This window comes from Paroedura picta, chromosome 2 (genome assembly GCF_049243985.1).
Source record: "Paroedura picta isolate Pp20150507F chromosome 2, Ppicta_v3.0, whole genome shotgun sequence".
In the NCBI taxonomy this organism is placed as follows: Eukaryota; Metazoa; Chordata; class Lepidosauria; order Squamata; family Gekkonidae; genus Paroedura; species Paroedura picta.
In genome coordinates this window covers 119,487,572-119,513,323 of record NC_135370.1, presented here as the reverse complement: position 1 = coordinate 119,513,323, position 25,752 = coordinate 119,487,572, and the positions used below count along the sequence as shown (strand labels likewise).

The window sequence follows — 25,752 nt, the reverse complement described above, 5'->3', positions numbered from 1 at the left end:
TTATTAATGGTAACACACAGAAGCTCCGTATTAGAAATACTCATCTGAATACATCAAGCTGGAGGCAACAAATGAACAGCATGACTTGGAGCAGTCCTTCTGACCCAGATTAGCCTAATCTCATCAGAGAACAGAACCTTAGCAGGATTGGTACTTGGATGGGAGACCACCCTAGAAATCAGGGGCTGCTATGCACAGGAAGGCTATGGCAAACCATCTCTGCTCACATTTTGAAAAATCAAATAATGAGCTGAAACTTCCTGGGGTCTCCAAAAGTCAGCTGTGACTTGACTATACATGGTACCTTTAGCAGTCCCTTATATGCCTAAAGATGCTGCTCTGAAGGGCACCCCTGGATTTTGGGGAAATGCTGCCAAAAGGAAGCGGCTGAAAAGCTCACACATAGCCTTTTAGATTATCATCATGGAATTTTAATGGAAGATCACTCACAGGCTCTGTGTAGTTAAGCAGAATTTACTGAAATGCAACTTCTGGATCAAACAATTGTCAAGCTGAAATATTTCTCCAGTAGATATTCCACTCCATAGGATATCACCTGTCCTTTACCAAAAAGCACTGGGCCCATTAAAGGAAAACACACAATTCCTTCATGAACCATATGGACACTTATCATTTTTCAAACAGGATCAAAGAATGTTTGTTATAGGTACCAAGTTGTGCTTCTTTTGCCATCTGTGTCTCATGGATGATATTCCTCAAGATCTGCTCTTCCTGAATCAACTTGTGCTTTTCTAAGATCTCCTGTTGCCTCAAGTAATGGTCATGCTGCTTCTGATACTCCTTCAGTTCATTTAGGGTTCGCTGAAGTGATCTTAAAAAGCAAGTTAATAAAAATTACATTCAAGATGTTTTAAATATTCCTTTTCTGCAGATACACACCAACGCTTGCTTTAGAAAATCTGGAATTTGCTGTCTGTTTCTTAGAATCATGGAATAATAGAGTTGGAAGGGACCTCCTGGGTCATCTAGTCCAACCCCCTGTACTGTGCAGGACACTCACAACCCTATCACTCATCCACTGTAACCTGCCACCCTCTTGAGCCTTCACAGAATCAGCCTCTTCGTCAGATGGCTATCCAGCCTGTGTTTAAAGATTTCCAAAGATGGAGAACCCACCACCTCCCGAGGAAGCCTGTTCCACTGAGAAACCGCTCTGTCAGGAACTTCTTTCTAATGTTTAGATGGAATTTGTTTTGAATTAATTTCATCCCATTCTTCTTTCCAGTGTTTTAACTAGATAGAATTACAGCTTGCTATAATGTGACCAAGACCAGATACAAAGCCTTGCTTGAATTTTAAGAGGACTGTGTACTGTAACCTACACCCTGACCTTCTCAGACCTCAAAAACTAAGCAGGGTTGGTCCTGGTTATTACTTGGGCACGATACCACCATGGAAATCCAGAGTTGCCACACAGAGACAGACAAAGGCAAACTACCTTTGTTTGTTTCTTGCCCTGAAAGCCTATGGGGTCGCTGTATGTTGGATGTGCCTTGACATTTTCCACCCCCACCACTTACCTATGCTGGGCCTCCAGTTTCTGCTCAAGCTTTTGCTGACATAGGACAGCATGCTTCCTTTTTATTGCTTGCTCAAACCCTGGTTTGGCCTGTAAAGCATGATCATAACACAGTACTGAGTGGTTGTATTCCCCAAGCATCTGAAAAAGGATTGAGAGGAAAAAAAGCACATTAGCAGCATTCAGAGAGCAGTTAAATACTACTTCTGAGCTTCTTTATAACAATTACTAGTTTCATCAGGGGATTTCTCAGAAAATAAAATGATGGGTAATACGCCAGCTGCTTTAGTCAAGCTCTCAAACAAATGCCTTCAACACAAAGATGTTGTCTATCAGCTGAGAGATCAATTCCTCCGCAAAGGCAGCTGGATCTCATCACTATCCCTCGGCAAATGAACCTGTCTTACTGCTTGACAGAACTAAGCAACGGGACATGACCATTCTAGACGACTGAAAAGATTGTATTTACTGCATATATGTTTCCCAAAGTATAATAACTAGTGAAGACATCACTGTAATCCAGAGCTGCGTGGACCACGATGGCTGCATCAGCAGAGAAATGTGCTCGGTGCAACACGTTTGCCAGGTTGATCAGTGCAACGTCTTTATTGTGCCTGAAAGAGAGGAAAGAACAGGTTGTCAATGAGATGTTCTAAAAAGAGTGTTCCCAATATAGCTGGCAAACCGGAGGCGATAGGCTTGATTGCTAGCATCTAGGAAGCCACAATGACAGAACTGGAAAAATATACATCCCGGAGTCCATGTTGGCTGGACATAACCTGACAGTTGGGCCTGCAGAGCGACTGATCTGGCTCCACGTGGAGGAGCTCTTCGGTCCCTAAAGTCATATATCAGAACTTCTGCTTTATGATTTGCTGACCACATTAAGCTAAAATATATTCCAAAAATCACCTAAACTGGTAGATTGTCTGAACAGGACTACTCTGGAGAAAGCAGCTTGGTTATACTATTTAAAATACTGAGTAGTTCCACTAGTACTTTCTGCTCTTTATCAACTTTCTTTGGCCCTAGAACTAAATTTCAGACATAAAATAATCTACCTGAAGCAGCTGTACCAGGTGGGGATTTCGATACTTCTAATGTTATTCACTCTAGTTTTATTCTGCCTTTCTCTCCAGTGGCTTACACTGTTCACACCTCTTTTCAGTTTTACCTTGATAACAACACTGTAGCTTAGACTGAGAGCATGTGTGACTGGCCCAAATTCACTCAGCAAGCTTTATGGCTGAGTGGGGATCAGAAGTTAGATCTCCAGATCCTAATCTGACCTCTAACCACTCTGGCTCTCTTTCTACAGTCATAGGAGTGCCTCATGTAAATAAAGCCACACAGAGCTAACACAGAAAACAACCCAGCTTCCTAAATCTTAAAATGATGCCTTGATTTATCACTCCACAGCTCTTTTTTAGCCAGGTAATAATGGGTATATAATCACCAGACATTCTGAATAGGAGGACAGGGAGTCATTCAGGTCGAAGCTTGACAGTGAATCACATTTTTGGATACAGATGATGACAGACATGTGTATGTACAATTTTTCATAACTGGTCTGGTAGCAGCACATTTTTAATCCTCGGTGGGGAGAATGGGTTAACAGCTTAGCTTCTGCAGTCCTGAATTGGTCAACTACTCAACCCCACAGTCAAGGTAGGCCGATTTCAAATTTCTCAGTTTCTTTCTAACAAAAATTCCATGGCCCATTAATATGGTTTTCAACTTATAAAAGAATAGTCTACCTATCACATTTTTATCCTGCCTTATCTCTATGGAGAAATACACCCAAAGCAAACAAAACCAATAGGTTGTGTCTTCTTTCTTTCTTTCTTTTATTTATAATTGGATTTATATACCGCCGTTCGCCAAAAGGTCTCACGGCGGTTCACAATAAAATATAAAATCAAAGTAAAATCACATAAAAACCCCATTATTACAATAAAAGATGGCATTCTATTCTATAACTTCCCCATTTTCCCCGCTTGTTCAGAGAGAGGGCAGACGTTAATTCTGTAAGAGAGAGAGGAGAGAAAGACTGGCCGATGGTTTAGGGATCTTGGATGGAACCCAGGTTCTGCCCTGGCCTCAACCATATGCCTGGCAGAAGAGCTCTTACAGGCCCTGCGGAAAGATGGTAATTCCGACAGGGCCCTTAGCTCCTTGAGATTTATTAAATCCTAAATAATTTTGTAACCAGAAAGGGGTCCCAGGTATTCAATCCCGCTTTCTATTGCTTCTTCAGTGGTTGCAATTATAATCTTAATATCTGTAAATCTCGGGGAGCGGTATACATAATTGGGTAAGGCCTAAGTGGGAGGAGAAAGGTGCGGGGTGAGTCCGGGATAAGGGGCCAATTGGAAGGCGCGCAGCCGACTGCCTGGAGTTTGAAACAGTCAGGAGTCTTAAGTGCCACTCAGCACTTAACACCCACCCAGGGCAGCTGCCCCACCCCTGAGTGCCTCCTCCTCAAACCGCCTTGCCTATCTGTCCAGGAGCCAGCCAATCACCTTCCATCCCCCACCCCTGACCACCTCCTCCTCCTTCCACTCTTTCTGAAGCTCAGAAGCTGCAGATTCCTGCCATGTAAGAGCTGCCCCTGCCAGTGAGTTGCCTTCCTAGAGGCCTCCAGCCTGCAACCTTTCTAGGTCCTGGGGGAACGGCCATCTGCAGAGTTCTTCCATCCCAGCTCCCCACCAATCTAGGGCCCGTTATACTCCTGAATGCAACAGGCTTGGCACTTAGTGTCAAAGCAATTTTCCTGCTTCATGGAGAAGGCCTCACCTTGAAGAAAAATGGAGTGCCCGCATGGCACACTCCACCACCTGATAAGGCTCATTCTTTATTCGCCAGTAGAAGGAAGCCATGTTATACAATACCCAAGAAGATGAGTTCTGTAACAATGAAAAGATACAATGAACATAAAAAACAAAGAAACCAACAAAAATGCTGAGACCTTGTGTTGTAGAGGAAGTTGGTACCAGATTCAGAATATACCCCTCTTTTCTGGTTTTTATGGTAAATAGTAACCATGAAGGTCTGAAAAATGAAAACGGACTTATCTTACTTTATCTTATCGCTAATAAAATCAGTTTTTTCGCTATATTCCATTAGCACAGTTTTTACCAGTTAGAACATTTTCATGTACCTGGTACATAGCATCAGAACAAGACCATGTGCATTCATGCTGTATCAGTGCTTCTAGATTCTCTATTAAACAAAATGACTAAGGTGCTCACTGAAATCATACCTTCATGAGACCATCATAAATGCGATGACCTATTTCTTCTATGCTTCTTCCTAACCTTCTGGATAAGTAAGTAAATATAGGATCTTCTTTAGATAACAAGGGTGCTGAAAGATTCACTCTTTCTTGAATACCCTAGATTGAGAGGAAGGGAAAAGTCAGTGACCTGGCACACACAATGAGACTTTCTAGCATTAAGACTGCAGACTCATCTTACAAGAACTCCTGTTGTCCACTAATGTACTTTAAAAGGACAAAGAGATCATAGGAGGGTTTTTAAAATTAACAGTTCAAGCATTACAAAATTCTGTGAAGTGATCCTTAGTATATACTTAAGTGCTTTGCTGTAAGAAATCAAAATCTGTCTAGGTCCAACATTCTTTACAAGTGCCCCAGAAAATGCTAAGGCAGTAAAAAATAAAAATAAAAAATTGCTGACTACTCTTATTTTACTTTTTGCTCACTACTCTTTCAAGCATGAAGTGCTGAAATGCTAAAGACAATCATGAACAAACTTTAGGTTGAATTCCTGATAAACCATAGATGTTTAATGCTGGCAAAATACTTACCATGAAACAGCTTAGTTATGTAGTGTCTCTGGCTTTCTTTCAAAATACCAAATCTGACACACCCATGGTATGATTTTTAAGAGTGCCACCAGGTGCTAAAAATATTTACTTAAAGTGCGCTACAAAAGATAAAATATAAAGCAAGATAAAACAATATTGCTGAGGTGCAAAGGCTGAGGTGTGGCAGATTTGTCATTTGGGAAACCCACTGGAAGAGAAAACACTTGCTCAAGAATGTACAGACAGAGCAATCAATGTGGTTTTTGCTCTGAAGTCCTCAGCTTTGAAAAGAGTGGCATTGCCATGTTCCTTGTAGGAGGACTGGCTTAGGATTGCACTGGAAAGCATTTTTGTGTTGAATAGTACTCATATAGATTTGTATTAAAAAATTTATGGCCCACAGAAGGTTTTCTGTCAGCAAAGCATGACTTTTTGCCAGCCTCTTTCTGTTGACACAATACGCGTGACAAAATGCTGTTTCTAGGATGCCCAGGAAAGCATGGGGTGTATGTGCACGGGTGCATATGGAGCTGGAAGTATGCAGCAGGAGGGAGAATCAGTGAAACCTGCTCCCCCCAATCAGAGGAGGTGTTCTGAGGAATCCAACCCATTCACTATAACACTGTTGCAATTAATTTATGTGTTCATCTGCCAGTATTTCTATTACTGGTTATATGCTAGTGCAAGTAATCATGAAGGGTTTTGGTTATTTAACACAAATATATAACACCTTGATAGAACTAAGGAGAAACATCTCACTTCCTCTTGTATAATAATAATGAACCTTTAAACATTGAGAAAATGTACATTCTACTAAATTTTGGTTAGAAAGGGGTATTCTGGCCACATCTTAAGATATCTGTACCCTATTAACATGCAGAAAAATATTAGGATGCAGTTTGTGGGAAATTTTGCAGTTTGTGGGAAATTAGACAGCACTTCTATTGAAGATATCCCACAAGGCAGGACAAAGCATAATGACTGCAATGGGATGACCCACTGATTATCATGCGGCAGGGTTTAACTAACAACAGCATAATAGGGGAAAAAATCTAAATTCTAAACCTATGAACCTAATATTCTTCACTCATTCACTCGAAACAAACACAAATGTGCAGATGCTATTAATTTTTCATAGCATCAAAAGAATTTGAACATTTTCACAAAAAAAAATTGAGAAAGAATCTGAAGAATGGCAAGGCAGAGAGACTGGAATTAGTTGGTCAACTGGGCTGGGGTGCTGAAACATGTACGTGCATAAAATAACAGTTGTAAAGGAGAGAGGAAGCCAAACAAGGAACCAACCACTGGGAGGTCTGCCCTGCCCTGCTTTTTGAGCTTTTTGCCAAATATTACAAAGATATTTATGATTTTGCAGTGGGCACTGCTTGAAAGGTATCTCCTTTGCTTCACAAAATGGATTCTGTGAATGAGGTGATTATTTAAGAACCAAACTATGAGAATGTACTTAGTCATCTCAGAAAGAGGGGCCGGTAAGAGGCAAAGTACTAGAAAAACCTAAACAACTGTTGCTTACCCGTAAGTGCTGGAATGCATGAATGCTATATGGAAGATCTAGAATTTTTGTACATTCTGGTTGTTCTAGATCTGGGGGTAAAGGAGATTTTGTGTCTATATAGTCTTCAGGACTAAAGAAAAAAAAATAAAACAATAGAAAATTAGATCACAAATACCAGGAGTCATGCAAGAACAATGCTAAATACTCACTATTTTGTTTGGCTACTAATCTTCTTTATACAGTAACAAGCTCTTTCAGAACTGTTTCCATTAATAGTATTTCTGCTGAATGATACATAAAAGTCTGGAAAGCCACCCTAATATCTCTACCATAAAACACTTACACAATTAAATATAAATTTTGGGTACTCTAGTGCCATATTCTGTCTAGCCTGTTTTTACTCAATGGGGAATTAAAAGGAGCAATATTCTGATACAAGGTTTTTCCTCTGGATTCTGCATAATCTCATAACTACCAGAGGCAAAGTTTATACATTTTAAGAATGCCTATGAAAGCCATATAATAAAATATTGTTGTGGCAGACTGTACAAGGAGTTTTGATGATAGAAAACGATTCAGTACATTAACTGTAACTTTAGCCAAACTGAATATTTCCCATGAGATTATTCTGTCCACAACCCTTATTTTATTGGAAGATTTTATAGAAGAAAGCTATAGACAGACCTACAAGCAGGGCATTAGGCGAATGCAGAAGTACAACCAGCAGAATGATCATTCATTCCCCCCTGCCCGAAAATAAAAACATATGAATGTACAAGAAGCACAGAACAAAGGCATACTTGGGGAAAATCCCATGAGTAAACAATCAATACATGATCTAAAACAGTTTTTTCAGTTTGAGCTTTCAATGGGGTTTTTAATGGGGTGTTTTATTGACATTGTGACCTGCCACGAGCCAATTGGGAGAGGTGGGATATAAATCTCTTAATATAAATAAATATATACCATCTACATTACCGCAGGGCGCAGTCCTCTCCCCCACGTTATTCAACATCTTTATGCGCCCTCTGGCCCAACTGGTACGGAGTTTTGGGCTGGGTTGCCACCAGTACGCTGATGACACCCGGCTCTATCTCCTCATGGACGGCCGCCCGGACTGCCCCCCGGAACCATTCGCCAGATATTTGGAAGCAGTGACTGAATGGTTCAAGCAGAGTCGCCTGAAACTCAACCCCCCCAAGATGGAGGTCCTGTGGCTGGGAGGCAGAGGGCAGGACCAGGCAGCGCGCTTACCCAGCCTGGCAGGAGTGCAACTTACCATCGCGCCCCAGGCCAGGAATCTGGGGGTGACCATCGATACCTCCCTGACTATGGAGGCGCAGGTCAAGAGAGTAGCGGGTCAGGCATTTATCTATCTTCGCCAGGCCCGACTACTAGAGCGCTACCTGTCCCCTGACCACTTGGCTACAGTGATCCATGCGACAGTCACCTCCAGAATAGATTTCTGTAACTCGCTCTACGCCAGCCTACCCTTGTCTCTGATCCGGAAACTCCAGCTAGTGCAAAACGCAGCTGCTTGGGTCCTCACTGATACACCTTGGAGGGCCCATATCCAGCCTGTGCTGAGGCAGCTGCATTGGTTGCCAATTGCTGCCTGGATCAGGTTCAAGGTTCTGGATTTGACCTTTAAGGCCACATACCTGAGGGACCACCTACCGCCCTATACCCCCCGCAGGGCTTTACGCTCAGCGGGGGTGAATCTCCTGATCGTTCCTGGCCCGAGAGAAGTGCGCCTGGCCTCGACCAGGGCCAGGGCCTTTTCGGTCCTGGCCCCTACCTGGTGGAATGAGCTCCTGGGTGAGCTGCAGGCCATGCAGGACTTGCCAGCTTTCCGCAGGGCCTGCAAGACGGAGCTTTTCCGCCAGGTTTTTGGTTGAGGCCGGGGTCAGCGAATGAGTGCCAGCATTCTCCCCCCCCCCCCCGGACCTAGTAAGTTAGATCTCCTCCCCACCCTCCCTGCCGCTCTGATAGCAGGGATTAGGAATAATGAGAGCTTCCGCCATGTTGTGATTGTTTTTAAAGTCTTTTAATGGGTATTTTAATGGGGATAGGACTATTGTGACCCGCCACGAGCCTATGGGGAGTGGCAGGAAATAAATCTAATTAAATAATAATAATAATAATAATAATAATAATAATAATAATAATAATAATAATAATAATAATAATAATAATAATAATAATAATAATAATACTCCAGTGGCTGCTGCAACTACAATGGTTCTTTCAGCTAGACAAGTGTTACCTCTTTAAAAAATTAGCAGATATTTAACATTAAATAGCACCTGTGGTACATACATTATAACTTCTAGTCTTAATAAACCTGTATGTTAGGCATAGGCAGAGAAATGACAGAGAGAGTAATTAACCCAAGATGACTATTTTATTCTATGAACATGTTGGAAATGTCAATTCTATCACTTCAAGCTTCAGATAATTACAGTGCTTACTCTTCTAACTCAGGCTTTTAGACTGAGAAGACAAGGGTCCTTGTTATGCAGGTACCATGTCATAGACTCATAGAATAATAGAGTTGGAAGGTACCTCAAGGGTCATCTAGTCCAACCCCCTGCACTATGCAGGACACTCACATCCCTATCGCTCATCTACTGTAACCTGCCACCCACTTGAGTCTTCACAGAATCAGCCTCTGTCAGATGGCTACCCAGCCTCTTTTTAAAAATTTCCAAAGATGGAGAACCCATCACCTCCCAAGGAAGCCTGTTCCACTGAGAAACCGCTGTCAGGAACTTCATCCTGATGTTTAGATGGAATTTATTTTGAATTTTGTTTTAAAAGCTAACTGCTTTTAATAGATAACTGCTCTGATCACTTGGCCTCTCAACAAATTAATTCACGTTATCTTACGATTACAAAGCAACATACTGTAATTACTGAAGCTCAACATTTCAAGATTCCAACTGAATCCCAAAGATCTTTGGATAGCATATTGTCAGTTTACTAAGGTATTTTAGAACTAGTATAGCCCCCAACTGCAGCCTGAATAGCCTGATTTCATCAGAGCTTGGAAGTTAAGTAGATTGGCCATAGTTAGTATTTGGATGGGAGACCGTGAAGGAAAACTTGGGTTGCTATGCAGAGGAAAGCAATGGCAAACAACCTGTGCTCATCTCTTGCCTTGAAAACCCCAAGGTTCTAGGGTCACCATGAGTCACTTGTAACTTGACGTCACAGATTACATAGCAGAGAAACTCAAAGACTCTGCTATAAAACAGAATTTCCCCTCGACCTTTAACTTACCTTTGAAAGGCAAATCTTTCTTGGCTTTCCACTTGCAATAAGAATACAACAATGCCTAGATACTTTCCATGTTTCTTGTAAAGATTACAGTGAGTTAAGCATTTTGAACATTTGAAATGTGCCATGCAGTACTCACTATTAAAGCATAAGAAGTACACTTCCTACCCTCAAAACATTATTGAAGATAATCCAATAATTCAGAAATTTTAAATTATTGTTCAAACAGTGATTTCCATAATATTTTCTCCATCCTTAGATAACATAGTTACTGTAATACTTACTAGTCATTTCATTACCTGATATCTTTGCTTTCCAAGGTGATATATGTGCCATCATAGAGATCCAAGTCCCCCAAGGGCACCTTTGCTTTAATGCAATCTGGATCTTCTTTATTATGTCTTTGTTCCAGCCCTGTGTCTCTGTCTTCATTCTCTTCTATATGAATCTTTTGAGCAACTAATTGTTTCTAAAAGAAAAAAAAAGTAAAATATATAGTTTAAAATATGCTTCTACCTATGAAAACGGATAATCGGCTTACCTGAAGAATCCTTCTCTTCAGTGGGGCAAAGTCCTCCAGGAATGGTTAGGTTACACCTTCACTCGTTCCAGGCAGGGCTATGCATATTAGTATGCCTTAACTGAACTATAGTGGGCTGACCCTCTCCAGGCATACAATAGCCTAAGAGCTCCACAATAAATGTAGTCAGATGTAAATCTTAACCTTGTTTAAGATCAATTCACAACTACAGTAGAACTCTTGTTCCTTCATACAACTCTGCAACGTAACATGTAAATATACAAACTATAACAAGTGGTGGGAAAATATGTTGGAGGACTTTGTCCCACTGAAGAGAAGGATTCTTCAGGTAAGCCAATTATCTGTTCTCCTTCAGTGGGGGAAGTCCTCCAGGAATGGTTATGTAGAACCACTTAACCTTGGGTGGGTGACATATACTGATCATTCTTATTCAATGTTACATATTTCTGTCTGCTCCTGATTCAAGACACTCCTAACAACATATCTTCTGATGCCTGTGTGTATCAATTTTGTAATGCTTAACAAATGTTAAGTGAGAAGACCATGTGGCCATTCTGCATATCTCTTCAAGAGATCCTCTTTTCTGAAAGGCTGCAGATATAGGTGTTGACCTGTGGGCTTTTTCAGCCCTAAAGTGTTATAGGCCTGGTTTATGCACTGCCTAACCCAATTTGCAATGGTACTCTTTAAATGCCTTATTTCCTAGATTTGTACTTTCATGATCAACAAATACAGCATCTGACAAATGAAACCATTTGGTTCTGTCCAGATATACCTTTAATGCCCTCCGCACATCAAGCCTGTGCTATTCCCTTTCTCTTGGTGCCGAAGCCTTAGGAAAGGAGGAGGGAAATATAATCAGTTGATCAATATGAAACCTTGAGTAAACCTTTGGTAGTAACGAGGGATCTGTTCTGAGTACCACTGAATTCTTATGAAACATGCACAGCTCTTTCTACTTTGATAGAGCTTCCCATTCTGACACCTTTCTAGCTGTAGTAATCACAATCGGAATGCCACTTTCCATGATATTTTAGTTCTACTCTTTTAAGTGGTTTGAAAGGATGTTTTAACAGTGCCAACAACACTTTGGATAGATTTCACATAGGAAATCTGTGTTGGACAGGAAGCATTAACTGCGTGGTACCTTTCAACTATTTATGAATCAGTTCATTATTTGAAATACCCATTAAGCTTTTAAGATTGCCTCTAGGGCAGATACCTGGTATTTTAGAATGGTTTGTCTAAGACCTTCACCTCTTCCATCATGTAAAAACCCAGAATGTCCTTAGAAGAAGGACTGTTCGGACAGACTCCATGATTTCTAGACCATTTCTTCAATGTCAAACATTCTGATTGTGTAGAGCGGTTTTCCCCAACAACTAGGCCACGGCTCGGTACCGGGCCACAGTGGGGGGAAGGGCGGGCACCTCCACCCCACGGCACAGCACTCGCTGCGCCGGGAGCAATCGGCTGCTCCGAGTGCTGCACCGTGGGGGGGGGGAAAGGTTGGAAAAGGTTGGGGGCCACTGGTATAGAGTACTGTCGAGGAGCATTGTGCCTCTCACAGTGGAGGAAGCATGGTTGCTAAAAGCTGGGCTATTTTCCCCCTCCCTGTCTTGTAGAACAGGGGTGAGGGAATGGCCATTTGCCCTGTTGCAGACAAAGTCACAGCTTGGTGTCCTCCAGTGTCTTCTGTTTGTGCAAAGTTCTGCCTGGGAGTGTGATGTCTCTTGCAGTGGAGGAGGCATGGTTGCTACAAGCCAGGCTATTCCCCGCCCCCCTTCTCCAGCAGAACAGGAATGAGGGAATGGGGCATTTGCACTGCAGCATTCAGCCCTGGCAAGGAGGAGGTTGCAATCTCTAGATGTCCTGTTCTAGACACTTCTGCCCAATGGTATGGCTCCATGTCTAAGCACACTCCTTACCTGTGTCTGTACACTTCTTCTTCATCTTGGAGGAAGATAGAGAAGCCTTCTCCAATGGAGAACTTCCATTTTCAAATCTTAAAAGTCCATCATTCTGCAGAGTCATGAAGCTTCGCACTGAAGCTCCTGCTGGAGCTGTAGAGTTAATTGGTCTGGAGAGGGTCAGCCCAATAAATGTATACTAATTTGCATAGCTCTGTCTGGAGCAAGTGGAGACGTGACCTAGCCATTCCTGGAGGACTTCCCCCACTGAAGGAGAAGTTTAAGTGTCCACTAAAGAAAACTTTATCCATTTTATCCTCAAAATGTAATGTATGTAATATAAAAATGGAAGAATAAAATGTGTTCTTAATACTTGTGTAGAAAAATAACTTTCTCATAAGAAAATTTACATGCCAGATTAACAAATACATTTAGAAGATCAAACCAGTGTTAAAAGCAAAACCAGTTTCCAATGAAGAGATCATCACAGATTATATTTCTAGCCATGATCATAATTGCCAGGAGATCAAAACTTAGCAAGGGACCAAGGCTGCCAATATTCTTCAAGAGCCAAGAAACCGTGGTGTGGTTTATGCATTTAGACACACAGAATAACGTGTAGTAAACAACAACAAGAGTACTCTAGGTACTTTGAAAAAAATTAAGTTGCTTCAGAATAGAAGAGTTGGTTCTTAACATGCCACTTTTCGCTACCCAAAGGAGTCTCAAAGCGGCTTACATTTGCCTTCTCTTTCCTCTCCCTACAACAGACAACCTGTGAGGTGAGTGAGGCTGAGAGAGCCCTGATATTACCACTCGGTCAGAACAGCTTTATCAGTGCTGTGGCGAGAACAAGGTCACTCAGCTGGTTGCATGTGGGAGAGCACAGAATCGAACCCAGCTCACCAGATTAGAAGTTCGCACTCCCAACCACTACACCGAGCTAGCTCCATGTTTTGGATATCCCAAGGCTCTTGAAATGGAATCTTCACAGGAAAAGATGGGCAAACTAAGTGGATTTGCTTTATAATATCAGACCTTCTCACAAGCTGTATTGTGAACCCATGGACACGAGGGACCATTCTGATAAAGCCCCAAAGCATTACGTTTGGATATGAAGTTTTGAAGTACCGAAGTATTTACATATATACCATTGGTGTCAATGAGTACAGAACTGAAAAATATTTTCCCAAGTGATAAGAACACATAAATCACTAAAATGTTTAGCAAACCTTGAACAGTTATTTTAGATAAAGCATGTGATGCAAAGAAGTGCTTATATTCACTAGCCTAGTACAATTTTGGAGGTATTTCTCTTTGAATAGTTGGTCTCCCATTTCATTCCAGAAACTGCTTTGGAACTCCCAAAAGAAGCCATGAGTCTATGAGAACTGCTGCTCAAGAAAAACAAGTGTGAAGTTCCCACAGATGCAAATAAATAAATCCATGGTTCTTGGCCAAAGCCCACAACTGAGAGCAGCCAAATGCGAATATAAATTTTTTAAATGTAGGATTCCTCCATATAACCAAGAACACAGTCCTGGCATGCACGCATGCATGCATACATACATAAAATATTTTAATTCTTCATCTTAATTCTTCAAATGCATACCAGAGAACTAGTATTATTCTTCCTGCCAGTTACAAAGTTTATAAAACTAATCTGTAACAGAAACCTTACCTCCAGTTCTTTGAGGTAGTTAACAGTTGTTTCTTGTCTCATTAAAATCACTAAATCATGAGGATGTTTCAAGTTCATTGGTGAGTCAACCTGGACAACAGACAAAGGTAGCCATAGTCATAAGTTCTCTTTAAACCTGCTTTTACCAATCACAGTTACTGTCATACAGACAAAGTTTACATCACTCATAAATCAGAAGCTTCGCTCTGTATCTATATCAGAAAAAGATATATGATGCTTTGTGATTTTACATTCTGGGAAATTAATTTGAATTGCACTGAGATTTACATAAATATAATATTTAAGACACTGGAGTTCAAAATGATTCTTATCACTAAGGGCCCCGATGTAAATTAAACATTGCCAAAAGCATTGTGGGTAACAGACAATGGGAAAAGGTTACATGCACTTTGTGCACTATAGATAACTAAACGAGTAAAATAACAAAATCTCTACAAATGGTTCATATAGCAAGACATGTTAACTCAGGCTACAGCAGGAGTGTTAAACTCAAATGGTGAAAAGTCAAATTTCCACCCAACAGATGTTCAAAGACCATGCCCACAGTTTCACCCTCTCCCAAATTAAAGTCTCCCATCTCGCCCTTTTATAACTCTCCCCAATCATATTCAACTGCATCATTGGACCTCAGTTTCAATGCCCTTGAATGACCCTTCTTCTTCCATTATATATGACAGGAGGAGAAATGGGGGCCTGGGGTATGGAAGGAGGACTGGGTGTGTGGAGATATTAAAAGACAAATGGGATGAATACAAGGGCAACACCATCACTCACAGACATCACTTGCTTGGGGGTGGGTGGGCAGGGATTAGAGAAAGCACACATGAAGCAGCTGAGTGGAAGCAGCAGTTCTGTGCTCTGCCAGCTCCAAATGAGCATAGCCACCACGCCCTAAAAAGGGGCAGGTAGGCAAATTAGATGCTGTGCCAAATCAGGCAGGAGATGCCATGCTGTTGCCTGCCCACTGGGCCACAGTGAAGCAAAAGTGAGGCAGCCGGCCTGCTTTTTCTGCACAATGCTCCAATACATACAGCATGCACATCTTACGAGTCCCCGGGTCCACTCTGAGTGCAGAAGGACAGGAGAGAAAAGACAAGACCTGAGCTGGCAAGTCATGATTGCAGAAAAAAACAAAAACAAAAGCACAGGCTGCCTAGGGGTTGAGAAAGAATGACTTTTGAGTTGCCAGCTCATCGGTGTTCTTTTTCCCTTCTTGTATGGAGAGATGCTTGCCTAGTCTCCAGCTTGTCCACACATTGTTATGTCCTTCCTCCTCCAGCATTCTATAAGGTAAAGGTATCCCCTGTGCAAGCACCGGGTCATGTCTGACCCTTGGGGTGACGCCCTCTAGCGTTTTCATGGCAGACTCAATACGGGGTGGTTTGCCAGTGCCTTCCCCAGTCATTACCATTTACCCCCCAGCAAGCTGGGTACTTATTTTACTGACCTCGGAAGGCTGAGTCAACCTTGAGCTGGCTGCTGGGATTGAACTCCCAGCCTCATGGGCAGAGCTTCAGACTGCATGTCTGCTGCCTTACCACTCTGTGCCACAAGAGGCTCATCCAGCATTCTATAGATGATGACAAATTGGGAGTCAATTATTGTCAATTCTCAGTCTCACTATAGAATCCTACATTCCCACACTTGTCCTATGGGCCACCTGTTCCCCAAGAAATACACTTCAGGGAACTCAATGCTCTGCACCAGAAAAGTGTAGAGTTCCATTCCCTTAGCATATCTCTGCTGATGCTTAGTAATCTGAAGGATGCCTGAGAACAAAAAAATGCCATATGAAAGTACTTTGTCAACAAAGTATGCTGCTTAAGCAGGCTGCTATGTCCTGCCAAGTTAACTATGGAACAAGCATATCAATTGTCCAGGGAGGATAACATTCAAAAGGCTATGGTAGCAAAATGTACAGTGGCACACAAAAAGTTCTTCGTGTCTTCTTTAATATTTATGCAGCTGTCATTATATACAATAACCACTGAAAGGGGATGTTTTAACACCACTTACTGCATTCTCAAAGATAAAAAGGTACCCCTAAATGCCCCTATTATGAAATGCTTGTTAAGTTTCTACATCTTTCCCTTTCCAGATGTGTACACCAGGGAAATAGAAAGGTCAAAAGAAAAATGAGAAATATAGCTCTAGCATAGCAGCCACAATATTATTATACCCTTCATAACGCAGAATACTTTTCAGGAGTATGGGGTTAGAGGTAGGCTGAACTGACATACACAGAGATGTTATAACAAATTTTACAGGTTTCACAAGCTGATCTGAGGACTGATTTAGCTGAGAGAGTGCTTGTGTATATTTTAATCAAAAAAGCATGATAACAATGGCACTAAATGGCATGGTGCTATTTCCGAAAAGCCTAGTCATCACATTAATTTTAATTTTTAAAAAACATTTAGTCAGTGTTTGTTGTTAGATTTTAAGATTAAAGTCTTGTACGTACTAAGGGTGGTACTCGGTTAGGGTTAAAATTCTACCTTAGAGAAAGATTAATCATTAATATTGTTACCTAGCTAGTATTAGTCCCACTTTGCTTAATACCTGCAAACAGCTTTACTTGACAAGCATGTTGAATTTAACGGTGCTGCTCTACAGGAAAGGATGAGAAAGTTATCAGTTCCTCAAAAGTTAAATTAGTTGATGGTGTGAAGGGGGGGGGGGACAGCCATGAAGCTTAACATTAAAGACAATTCTATCTAGGAGTCATCACTGCTCCCCTATCAGCAGTCCTTTTACTGCCTCTGATTATTTGCTTTGCTACTCATTTGGTGATTGTGAATTATGATTTCATTTTCCTCAGGCTGCCTATTTGAAATCAATACACATTTGTAAGAGTGAACATAAAAGTCTCAAGAGACAAGGAGATGGATCCTAAGGAATAGAACAAAGCAATTTTCGGAAAGACTTTTCATTCTGTTTCCATGCTGCCAGTATGGACAGGGATAATGTGCTAGCCTATGTATCCTAATTATATCCTAATTCTGATTAAACTGATGTTTTTTACAATGCAACCCTAAAAACTCTTGCCTCTCCCACTTCCGAGTAGCTCTGTTTATGATTATTCCTTCCACATAGCACTTTATATCAACACCAGCAAAAAAGCTTGCTGCCCAGAACTCTGCTCCTCCCTCCGCTACCCCCAGAAGGTGCACTGAGGCTCCAGCAGGTGTTTTCGGGGCGGTGGAGGGAAGCGTTTGGCGAGCGCTTTCATATGGTGGTGGGAAGCACTGGCTCCTCCCCTAGATGCCCTAGACAGCTCTGTCACAGCCTGGCAAGGTCGTGGCTGTGCAGGGCAGCGAAAGCACTGGTGGGGACTGGCTCGCCTTCCCCCCCCTGCCCCTGCAGTGCCCCAGAGTTCTGACAAAGCCACAGCCAGAGCTTCTTGCAGTAGGGGCCTCCCTCCCTTCTCCCCATCCCAACTCAGCTCACAGTCCCAGGCCCCACACCCTCCCTCCAGCTGGCACTTTTTCCATATGGGAGAAGCTGGAGGGGGATGCAGCGAGGGATGGGACACCCCTCCTGATTGGCCGTTTGTTGGATGGACAGCCAAATCAGGGATGGGACAGCTGCGACAGTGTACCTGACTGGATGGCTGAGTGCCAATTCCTCCCAGAACCCTCTTACCATTTTATTTATATGTACAGATGCAGATGTACAGATGCTCAAGTATGGCCTTAATATTTCTATCCTCTTTTATTTGTATTTTGAACATAGCTCTAAACATAGATCTATTTTGCTCTTCCATTACAACATAAAATATTACCCATATTCTCTTTCACAATATCCAAAAAAGAATGTTAGAACAAGGTAATGGAAAGTAAAATAATATACAAATAGTACAAAATTGTTGAACAAACTAACTGCCTTATTACACAATAATTTTCACTGCTGTAGCAGACTGTACCTTGTGTAATTTAAGACCGAAGACAGGAAATTCACTCCAACTAAAATTAAACCTGCAAATGGTCATGCAAATGTTAATGTTCTATTATAATCAACAATCTAAATTCTCTTTATAATCTATATATACCAGTAGCAAAGTTGGCCAAATCTGAACATATTTAAATCTTGAGACTGGAGTGGCAAACAGGTAAGACATAGCTTGCTGCAAACCTGAACAGTACCCCAGGCTCGCAGAAAAAGCTAAAGAAATAAAAGAATAGAAAATCACAAATAGCAGGAGTCATGCAAATGCTAAACGCTCACTATTTTGTTTGTCTACTAATACCACAATCTTCTTTATACAGTAACAAGCTCTTTCAGAACTGTTCCCATTAATAGTATTTCTGCTGAATGATACATAAAAGGCTAGAAAGAAACCCTAACCTCTCTACCATAAAACACTTACACAATTAAATATAAATTTTGGGTACTCTAGTGCCATATTCTGTCTAGCCTGTTTTTACTCAATGGGGAATTAAAAGGAGCAATATTCTGATACAAGGTTATCCTCTGGATTCTGCCATAATCTCATAGCTACCAGAGGCAAAGTTTATACATTTTAAGAATGCCTATGAAAGCCAGGTAATAAAATATTGTTGTGGCAGATTGTAGAAAGGGTTTTGATTATAGAAAACTACTTTAGCCAAATTGAATATTTCCCATGAAAGTATCCTGACCATTATTTTATTGGAAGATTTGATAGAAGAAAGCTACAGACAGACCTACAAGCAGGGCTTCAGGCAAATCCAGAAACACAACCAGCAGAATGATCATTCATTCTCAAGAAAGAGAATGTACAAGCAGCACAGCACAAAGGCATACTATGGGAAAATCCCATGAGGTGGCAATCAATACATGATCTATATTAAATCTACATAACTCCAGTGGCTGCTGCAACTACAGTGGTTCTTTGAGCTAGACCAGTGTTATTGCTAAAAAAAATTAGTAGCTAATCAACATTAAACAGCACTGATGGTGCATATATTATAACTTCTAGTTTCAATAAACCTGTAAGTTAGGCATAGACAGAGAAACAATACAGAGAATGTAACCAATCCAAGACTTTTATTTGGGTGATTTTGGATCAATCAGATACTTTCAGCCTAACCTATCTCAAAGATTGTTATGTGGATAAAAGGAAAGAGATAATAATATAAACTGCTTTGGTCCCCACTGTGGAGAAAGGGGGACTGGGAAAACTTTTTAAGCCTTCAGGTAGCTTACAAAATCTCAGCTGTAGGGATTTCCTGCATATATATGATAAACCAGACCATGAACTCGGGTATTCCAGGTGACTCGCATACTCTTACAGGATTGGGATTTCAGTTTTAACTATCTCTAGCCATCTCCTTTCTACATGCTTTAAAAAGTGCTAACCAGCAGAACTGTAAAGTTGAATCTTATGAACGTATGAAGGATAGAGTGGACTGCCAGCCCTAAACCTTGGGGGGGGGGGCACTGCTAGCACCCGTTGCATTCCTGGATGCAACAGGCTTTCAGGCTAGTAATTCATAATTCTGGAGTTAGCCATCATCAATATGCTGATAGCACCCAGTTATCCAAATCTCCTAATCCAAATTTCCCAGTGATGCAATAGAGGCTCTTGGTCACTGTCTGGCTGTGAGTGAGCAATGGCTATGAGTGAGCAAACTTAACCTAAATCCTGACAAGACAGTGGTAAAGTTATTTGGGAAGGGAAATATCTTGAAAGACATTGTACTTCTCACTTCTGATGAGGTTCAGGTGACCTCTGTTGACTTAGTTAACAGTCTATTAACCTTTATACAGGATCCAAGAGGAAAATTAACACAACTGCAGAAAATGCCTTCTTCTAATTCTGCAAGTCTTCTTGCATGTACACATTCATTCAGTTGATGTTGTTTACTTGGATTTTAGTAAAGCTTTTGGTAAGGTTCCCCATGATGTTCTGATGGATAAGTTGAAGGACTGCAATCTGGATTTTCAGATAGTTAGGTGGATAGTTAATTGGATAGAGAACCGCACTCAAAGAGTTGTTGTCAATGGTGTTTCATCAGACTGAAGGGAGGTGAGTAGCGGGGTACCTCAGGGCTTGGTGCTCAGTCCGGTACTTTTTAACATATTTATTAATGATCTAGATGAGGGGGTGGAAGGACTACTCATCAAGTTTGCAGTTGACACCAAATTGGGAGGACTGGCAAATACTCCAGAAGATAGAGACAGAGTTCAATGAGATCTGAACACAATGGAAAAATGGGCAAATGAAAACAAGATGCAAGATAAGTGTAAAGTTCTGCATCTGGAAAATGAAAAGCATGCCTACTGGATGGGGGATACGCTTCTAGGTAACACTGTGTGTGAACGAGACTTTGGGGCACTTGTGGATTGTAAACTAAACATGAGCAGGCAGTGTGATGCAGCGGTAAAAAAGGCAAATGCCATTTTGGGCTGTATCAGCAGGGGCATCACATCAAAATCACAAAATGTCATAGTCCCATTGTATACGGCACTGGTCAGACCACACCTGGAGTACTGTGTGCAGTTCTGGAGGCCTCACTTCAAGAAGGACGTAGATAAAATTGAAAGGGTACAGAGGAGAGTGACGAGGATGATCTGGGGCCAAGGCACCAAGCCCTATGAAGATAGGTTGAGGGACTTGGGAATGTTCAGCCTGGAGAAAAGGAGGTTGAGAGGGGACATGATAGCCCTCTTTAAGTATTTGAAAGGCTGTCATTTGGAGGAGGGCAGGATGCTGTTCCCATTGGCTGCAGAGGAAAATACACGCAGTAAAGGGTTTAAACTACAAGTACAACGATATCAGGAAAAAAATTTTCACAGTCAGAGTAGTTCAGCAGTGAAATAGGCTGCCTATGGAGGTGGTCAGCTCCCCCTCACTGGCAGTCTTCAAGCAAAGGTTGGATACACACTTGTCTTGGATGCTTTAGGATGCTTAGGGCTGATCCTGCGTTGAGCAGGGGGTTGGACTAGATGTCCTGCATGGCCCCTTCCAACTCTATGATTCTATTTGATCATTTATTTACATTACCTATCATCTGCCTTTCTCACTGCGACTCAAGGCAAGACACATGATGAAAGAAATCACTGATCAGGGAAGTAAGAACCAAGTAGCAGGGAACTTTATAAACCAAGCTCAGGAGCAAGTACAATGTGAACTGAAAGGTCCATACACACACAAACACACTAAAAAGGGGTAGTCAAACTGCGGCCCTCCTGATGTCCATGGACTACAATTCCCATGAGCCCCGGGAATTGTAGTCCATGGGCATCTGGAGGGCTGCAGTTTGACTACCCTTGCAGTAAAATCACAAGAAATAAAACTCAATGACGGCTAATTTAGAAGAAGAATTGGTTCTTATATGCCGCTTTTCTCTACCCGAAGGAGTCTCAAAGTGGCTTACAGTCGCCTTTCCTATCCTCTTTCATATGAGCTTTCGTGCGCAGGCACACTTACTCAGACAAAATGGAACAAGAATAATGAGAGTGCATATATATAGAAAAGGATAAACTAGTGGCTAATTAGTCAACTGTGTCATAGTATCCAAATTATGCCATATTATGCCGTATGATAATTCTTTGCTCAAACAGCTGATCAGTCCTTTTGAGTTCATTTGTTGTTCACAAAAACATTGGGGAAATAAAACTGTTCTCAATTGGACACTATTTTTGTTGCACTACTTCAGACTAATATGGTTACCCACTTGAATCTATCTTTAAAAACGGTAGAAGATCCATTGACAGGTCTGTCACATCTTTGCTCTCAGAGGTAACACTGTCCAGTAACTTCAATGGATGGCCTTACATTGTGACTGATTTAGTCAGTAACAAGAGCTTATTTTATTTATTAAATCTTCAAATTGTAGCTCGCCACTCCTGCACATTGGCTTGTGGTGGGTAGCATGATTGATCCCCACAGTAAAATCCCATTAAAACAATCTTAAAACCCTGTTAAACCACCCTAGGTGGCAACAACCATCCCCCACTCAACAGACATCTTTAAAATGCCTCAGGGGGGGAAACATGGATATATTGGCTGGCTCTAGGAGGAGTCAAGATCTTCATTGCTCTGGCCTCAACCAAATGCCTGGCAGAAGAGCTCCATCTTGCAGGCCATGCAGAACTGAGCTAGTTCTGTCAGAGCCCCCAACTCTCCCAGGAGGTCTGTTTACCAGGTCGGGGCAAGGACTGAAAAGGCCCTGGCCATGATTGTCATGAAAAAACTCCTAGTTGGAAATCTCATTTAACAATGACCAATTAGTATTCTGGAAAAAGCATAATAAGTAGAGTTGATGCCAGAACAAGCAAAATCATATGGGCCTCCTTCTTCAGAATAAAATTCCACCAACTGAATACTGAATATATGGAGAAGTAGCAGCATATCGGATCATTTGGTGCATTATTGTTTTATTATTAGTGGAAAAGTCTGTTGCAAAAAAAAAAAAAAAAACACAACAGGCTGTAGCCACTCCACCCCCCCCCCCCCCGCAACCCAGGCAGGCTCTGCTGAGTCCTGGCATAGGTTGCCTGGGGAGGGGGAAGAGCGTTGGCAGGGCATCCTTACTTCCACCCCCCTAGGCAGGCTCCGCAGAGACCTGGGAAGGCTGCGGTGGGGCTGCACCATGGCAGGGACTGACTGGAGTCTCAGGGCCTCCCTTCCCTTTCAGTTCTGGCTCGCTGGCTGGCTCATCTTCTACAGCAGTGCTTCTCAACTGTCCTACTGTCGTGACTCTTAAATGCAGTTCCTCATGTTGTGGTGACCCCCAACCATAAAATTATGCAAGTGTTCTTTCACATAAATTAAACCGAAACTGACCAATGGAAGGAAGATCCATTGTTCATGATTATATATGAATTGGTTTTTTTCTGGGGTTTCTCAGTTCAGTTCTGCCTTTTGTCCCATCATGGTGATCTTGCTCTTTTCCACTGCTCCAGACAGATGAACACTCTCTCGATCTACCCCACAAGGCTGTTGTGTAGATACCAGCCCCCCTCCCAGCCAAGGTGTTTGCCCTGCTGTGATGCCTGTGAAAGGGTTGTTCAACCCCCAAAGGGGTCCCGACCCCCAGGTTGAGAACCACTGAGGCCAGTACAGTGAGCTGGAATTTCTTCCAGTTGGAAGAAGTTGGAGGAGGTGGCCAGCTTATCTGACTGGCCGTTCATTGGACAGCTGGGCAATTAGGTAGGTGATGAGTCGGTCACAACTCCTTCCACAACCCTAGACATGTTTTATTTATGAACAGAAGATTGTATTTTAACATGTTGTAAACCACCCTGAGCCTGGCTACAAAGAGTGATATATAATTTTAATAATAAAATAATTTTTTTCTATTTAAAATGCACATGAAAAGATCACTACAAACCTTTGTTCCACAAGAGGCAATAGCTTCATATCAACATGTCAAATAATTTTACAAGCAAAATAGTAGTTCTTCTGTAATTCCTATAGATCGATAACGTTTTAAAAACATCAGCACGGTGTAGTGGTTAAGAGCAGTGTACTCTACTTTGGAGAACTGGGTTTGATTCATCAGTCCTCCATGTGAAGCCTGCTGGGTGTCCTTGGGCGGGGCATTCACAGTTCTCCCAAAAGTTCTCTCTCAGCCCCACCTATCCAAGGCACCTGTTGTGGGGAGAGGAGCTTGTAAACCAGTTTGAGACTCCTCAGGATAGGAAAAATAGGGTATAAATGCCAATTTCTTTTTCTCCAAAATGCACATATTATGAACTAAATACACAATCCCTCTCCCTCCATGCAGTCTGTACTCCCCTGCTTGCTTGCCCACTATTCTCCAAACCCTATCCCCTGTTCCTGGAGCACACCAGTACACAGCTTTGCCCTTCCAGCATGGGCACAGTGAGAAGCCTAGCAGTGTTTGGTTTCACCCAGGCCAGGCACAGGGGGGCTGATGAGCAAGAACACAACTCTGCACTGCCGGCACAGTGGGAGTTGAAGAGGAGTAGGGCAGCACGCAGCTTTGCTGTATCAGGAGCACTGCAGCAGATGACGAAGAGCACGCCCAACCTGGTGGCTATGGTGGTCCCCGGCCGTCCCGAGGCCGTGTGTCTGGCAAGGAGGAGTATGCTGGGTCATCCCTTCCTGCAGCCTGTATTTAACTCCCCCATCAAGCGCACGTGGGCATGCCCTAAGGCTGCTACGCGCCCGATGAAGCTACAGTTCTTTAGAAAGAGGAAGGCTCTCAGGGCGGCTGCGGAGTTTCAAGGCCCAAGGGAAGGAGGGAAAGTTTGCGTCCTGGACGGCCACCCCAGGCTCGAGCCACAAGGCAGGAAGGGCAACGCCTTCACGGCAAACCCTCGCGGAAAGAAACTCCCTACGCGACCTGAAGAGGCGAGCGAGATGCTCCCGTCCCTATACACGGCTATCGGGTGTCTCCCGGACAAGCAAGACCCTCACGGCAGAAGGCGGGCAGGGCAGGAGGGCGGGAGAATGTTTCTATGGAGACGGCTTCCCAGGGACGCGAGGAGCCCCTCCCTTACCTGCTGCTGGATCTTGCCGTCCTCGGTGACCACCCAGTGCGTGGTGGCTGCGCCGGGCCGTGGCATCAAGCCTAGCAGCAACAAGAAGCCCAGTGCCCAGCCCCAGGGGCCACGCGCCGGCTCGCGACCACCCCGCCCGGCCACTCCTGCTGCTACTCCCACCGCCATCTTCCTCGAGCCCGGCCTGACCGCGCCACCCGGAAGCGGAACCGCCGAAGCCGCCATTTTGGACGGATGGGAAGGAGAGGCCGAGCGAGGCAAGGGGGAGGCTCCGCCCGGGAGAGCTAGAGGGGGCGTGATCGAAGCGGAGGCCCGACCTGCTGCCGCGCTTCAGGGGCCCGAGAGCTAGTCGCGTTCCCTGGCGAGGCGTGGTTTGGGCCTGTGATCAGGGAGCCCGCAAGGACTGCGCCTTTTCCAGCCCTGCAGATGAACCTCCGCGGAGCAGGCTGAAAGGACCAGAGCTGGCCTTGTGGTGCGCGGGGTGCCTGGCCTTAGCTGGGGAAGATGAAGCTGGGCATCGCTTCGCTCGTCCTCAGCGGCCGCACCACGCTTAGGGTAACGGGGCTGCCTTTCGCGGGCCTTGTAATGGAGTCGCTCGTTGGGATTTGGGGTAAACGGCTCATTTCCCCTTCCCGTATTTCCTCGGCTTTTGCACCGTTATTCAGCATTTAACTGGATTCGTTGGACTTATTGCGGGCACTTAACAGATGAACGCTCAGGAAGTCAAAATGCACACCTGCCAATAAATAAATGAATTACCACAGCTATCTAGCTGTTGTTAGGGAACTTGTCAGGCCCCTCAGCTTTAGCAGCCCTTGTGGCAATTATAGGTAGAGCTCTGGGTACCATGCAGTTGCTCTGGAATCTAACCTTCACTGGTAGATTTACTGGAAGCAGACTCGCCATCTCAGAGGACATGCCTCAGAGAAAGACAAATTTTAGCCACTAAATAAGAACTTCCCTCACGGACCCACTAAT

The 25,752-nt window shown here is 43.0% G+C and overlaps 1 protein-coding gene across 1 annotated transcript in view; it reads right to left on the bottom strand.

The window, feature by feature from the left end:
• TTC17 (tetratricopeptide repeat domain 17) overlaps positions 1-25,014 on the bottom strand; it is a 78,497-nt gene extending 53,483 nt beyond the window's left edge. Inside the window, exons 1-9 of the mRNA XM_077322221.1 lie at positions 24,775-25,014; positions 14,299-14,388; positions 10,466-10,635; positions 6,906-7,017; positions 4,803-4,934; positions 4,337-4,446; positions 2,010-2,154; positions 1,542-1,681; positions 672-832 (exon numbers count right to left, since the gene is read on the bottom strand). Of these exons, the coding sequence (XP_077178336.1) occupies positions 672-832; positions 1,542-1,681; positions 2,010-2,154; positions 4,337-4,446; positions 4,803-4,934; positions 6,906-7,017; positions 10,466-10,635; positions 14,299-14,388; positions 24,775-24,999 (1,285 nt within the window). The 5' untranslated portion in view covers positions 25,000-25,014. The remainder of the gene's footprint in view (positions 1-671; positions 833-1,541; positions 1,682-2,009; positions 2,155-4,336; positions 4,447-4,802; positions 4,935-6,905; positions 7,018-10,465; positions 10,636-14,298; positions 14,389-24,774) is intronic.
• Between the last annotated feature and the right edge of the window lie 738 nt (positions 25,015-25,752).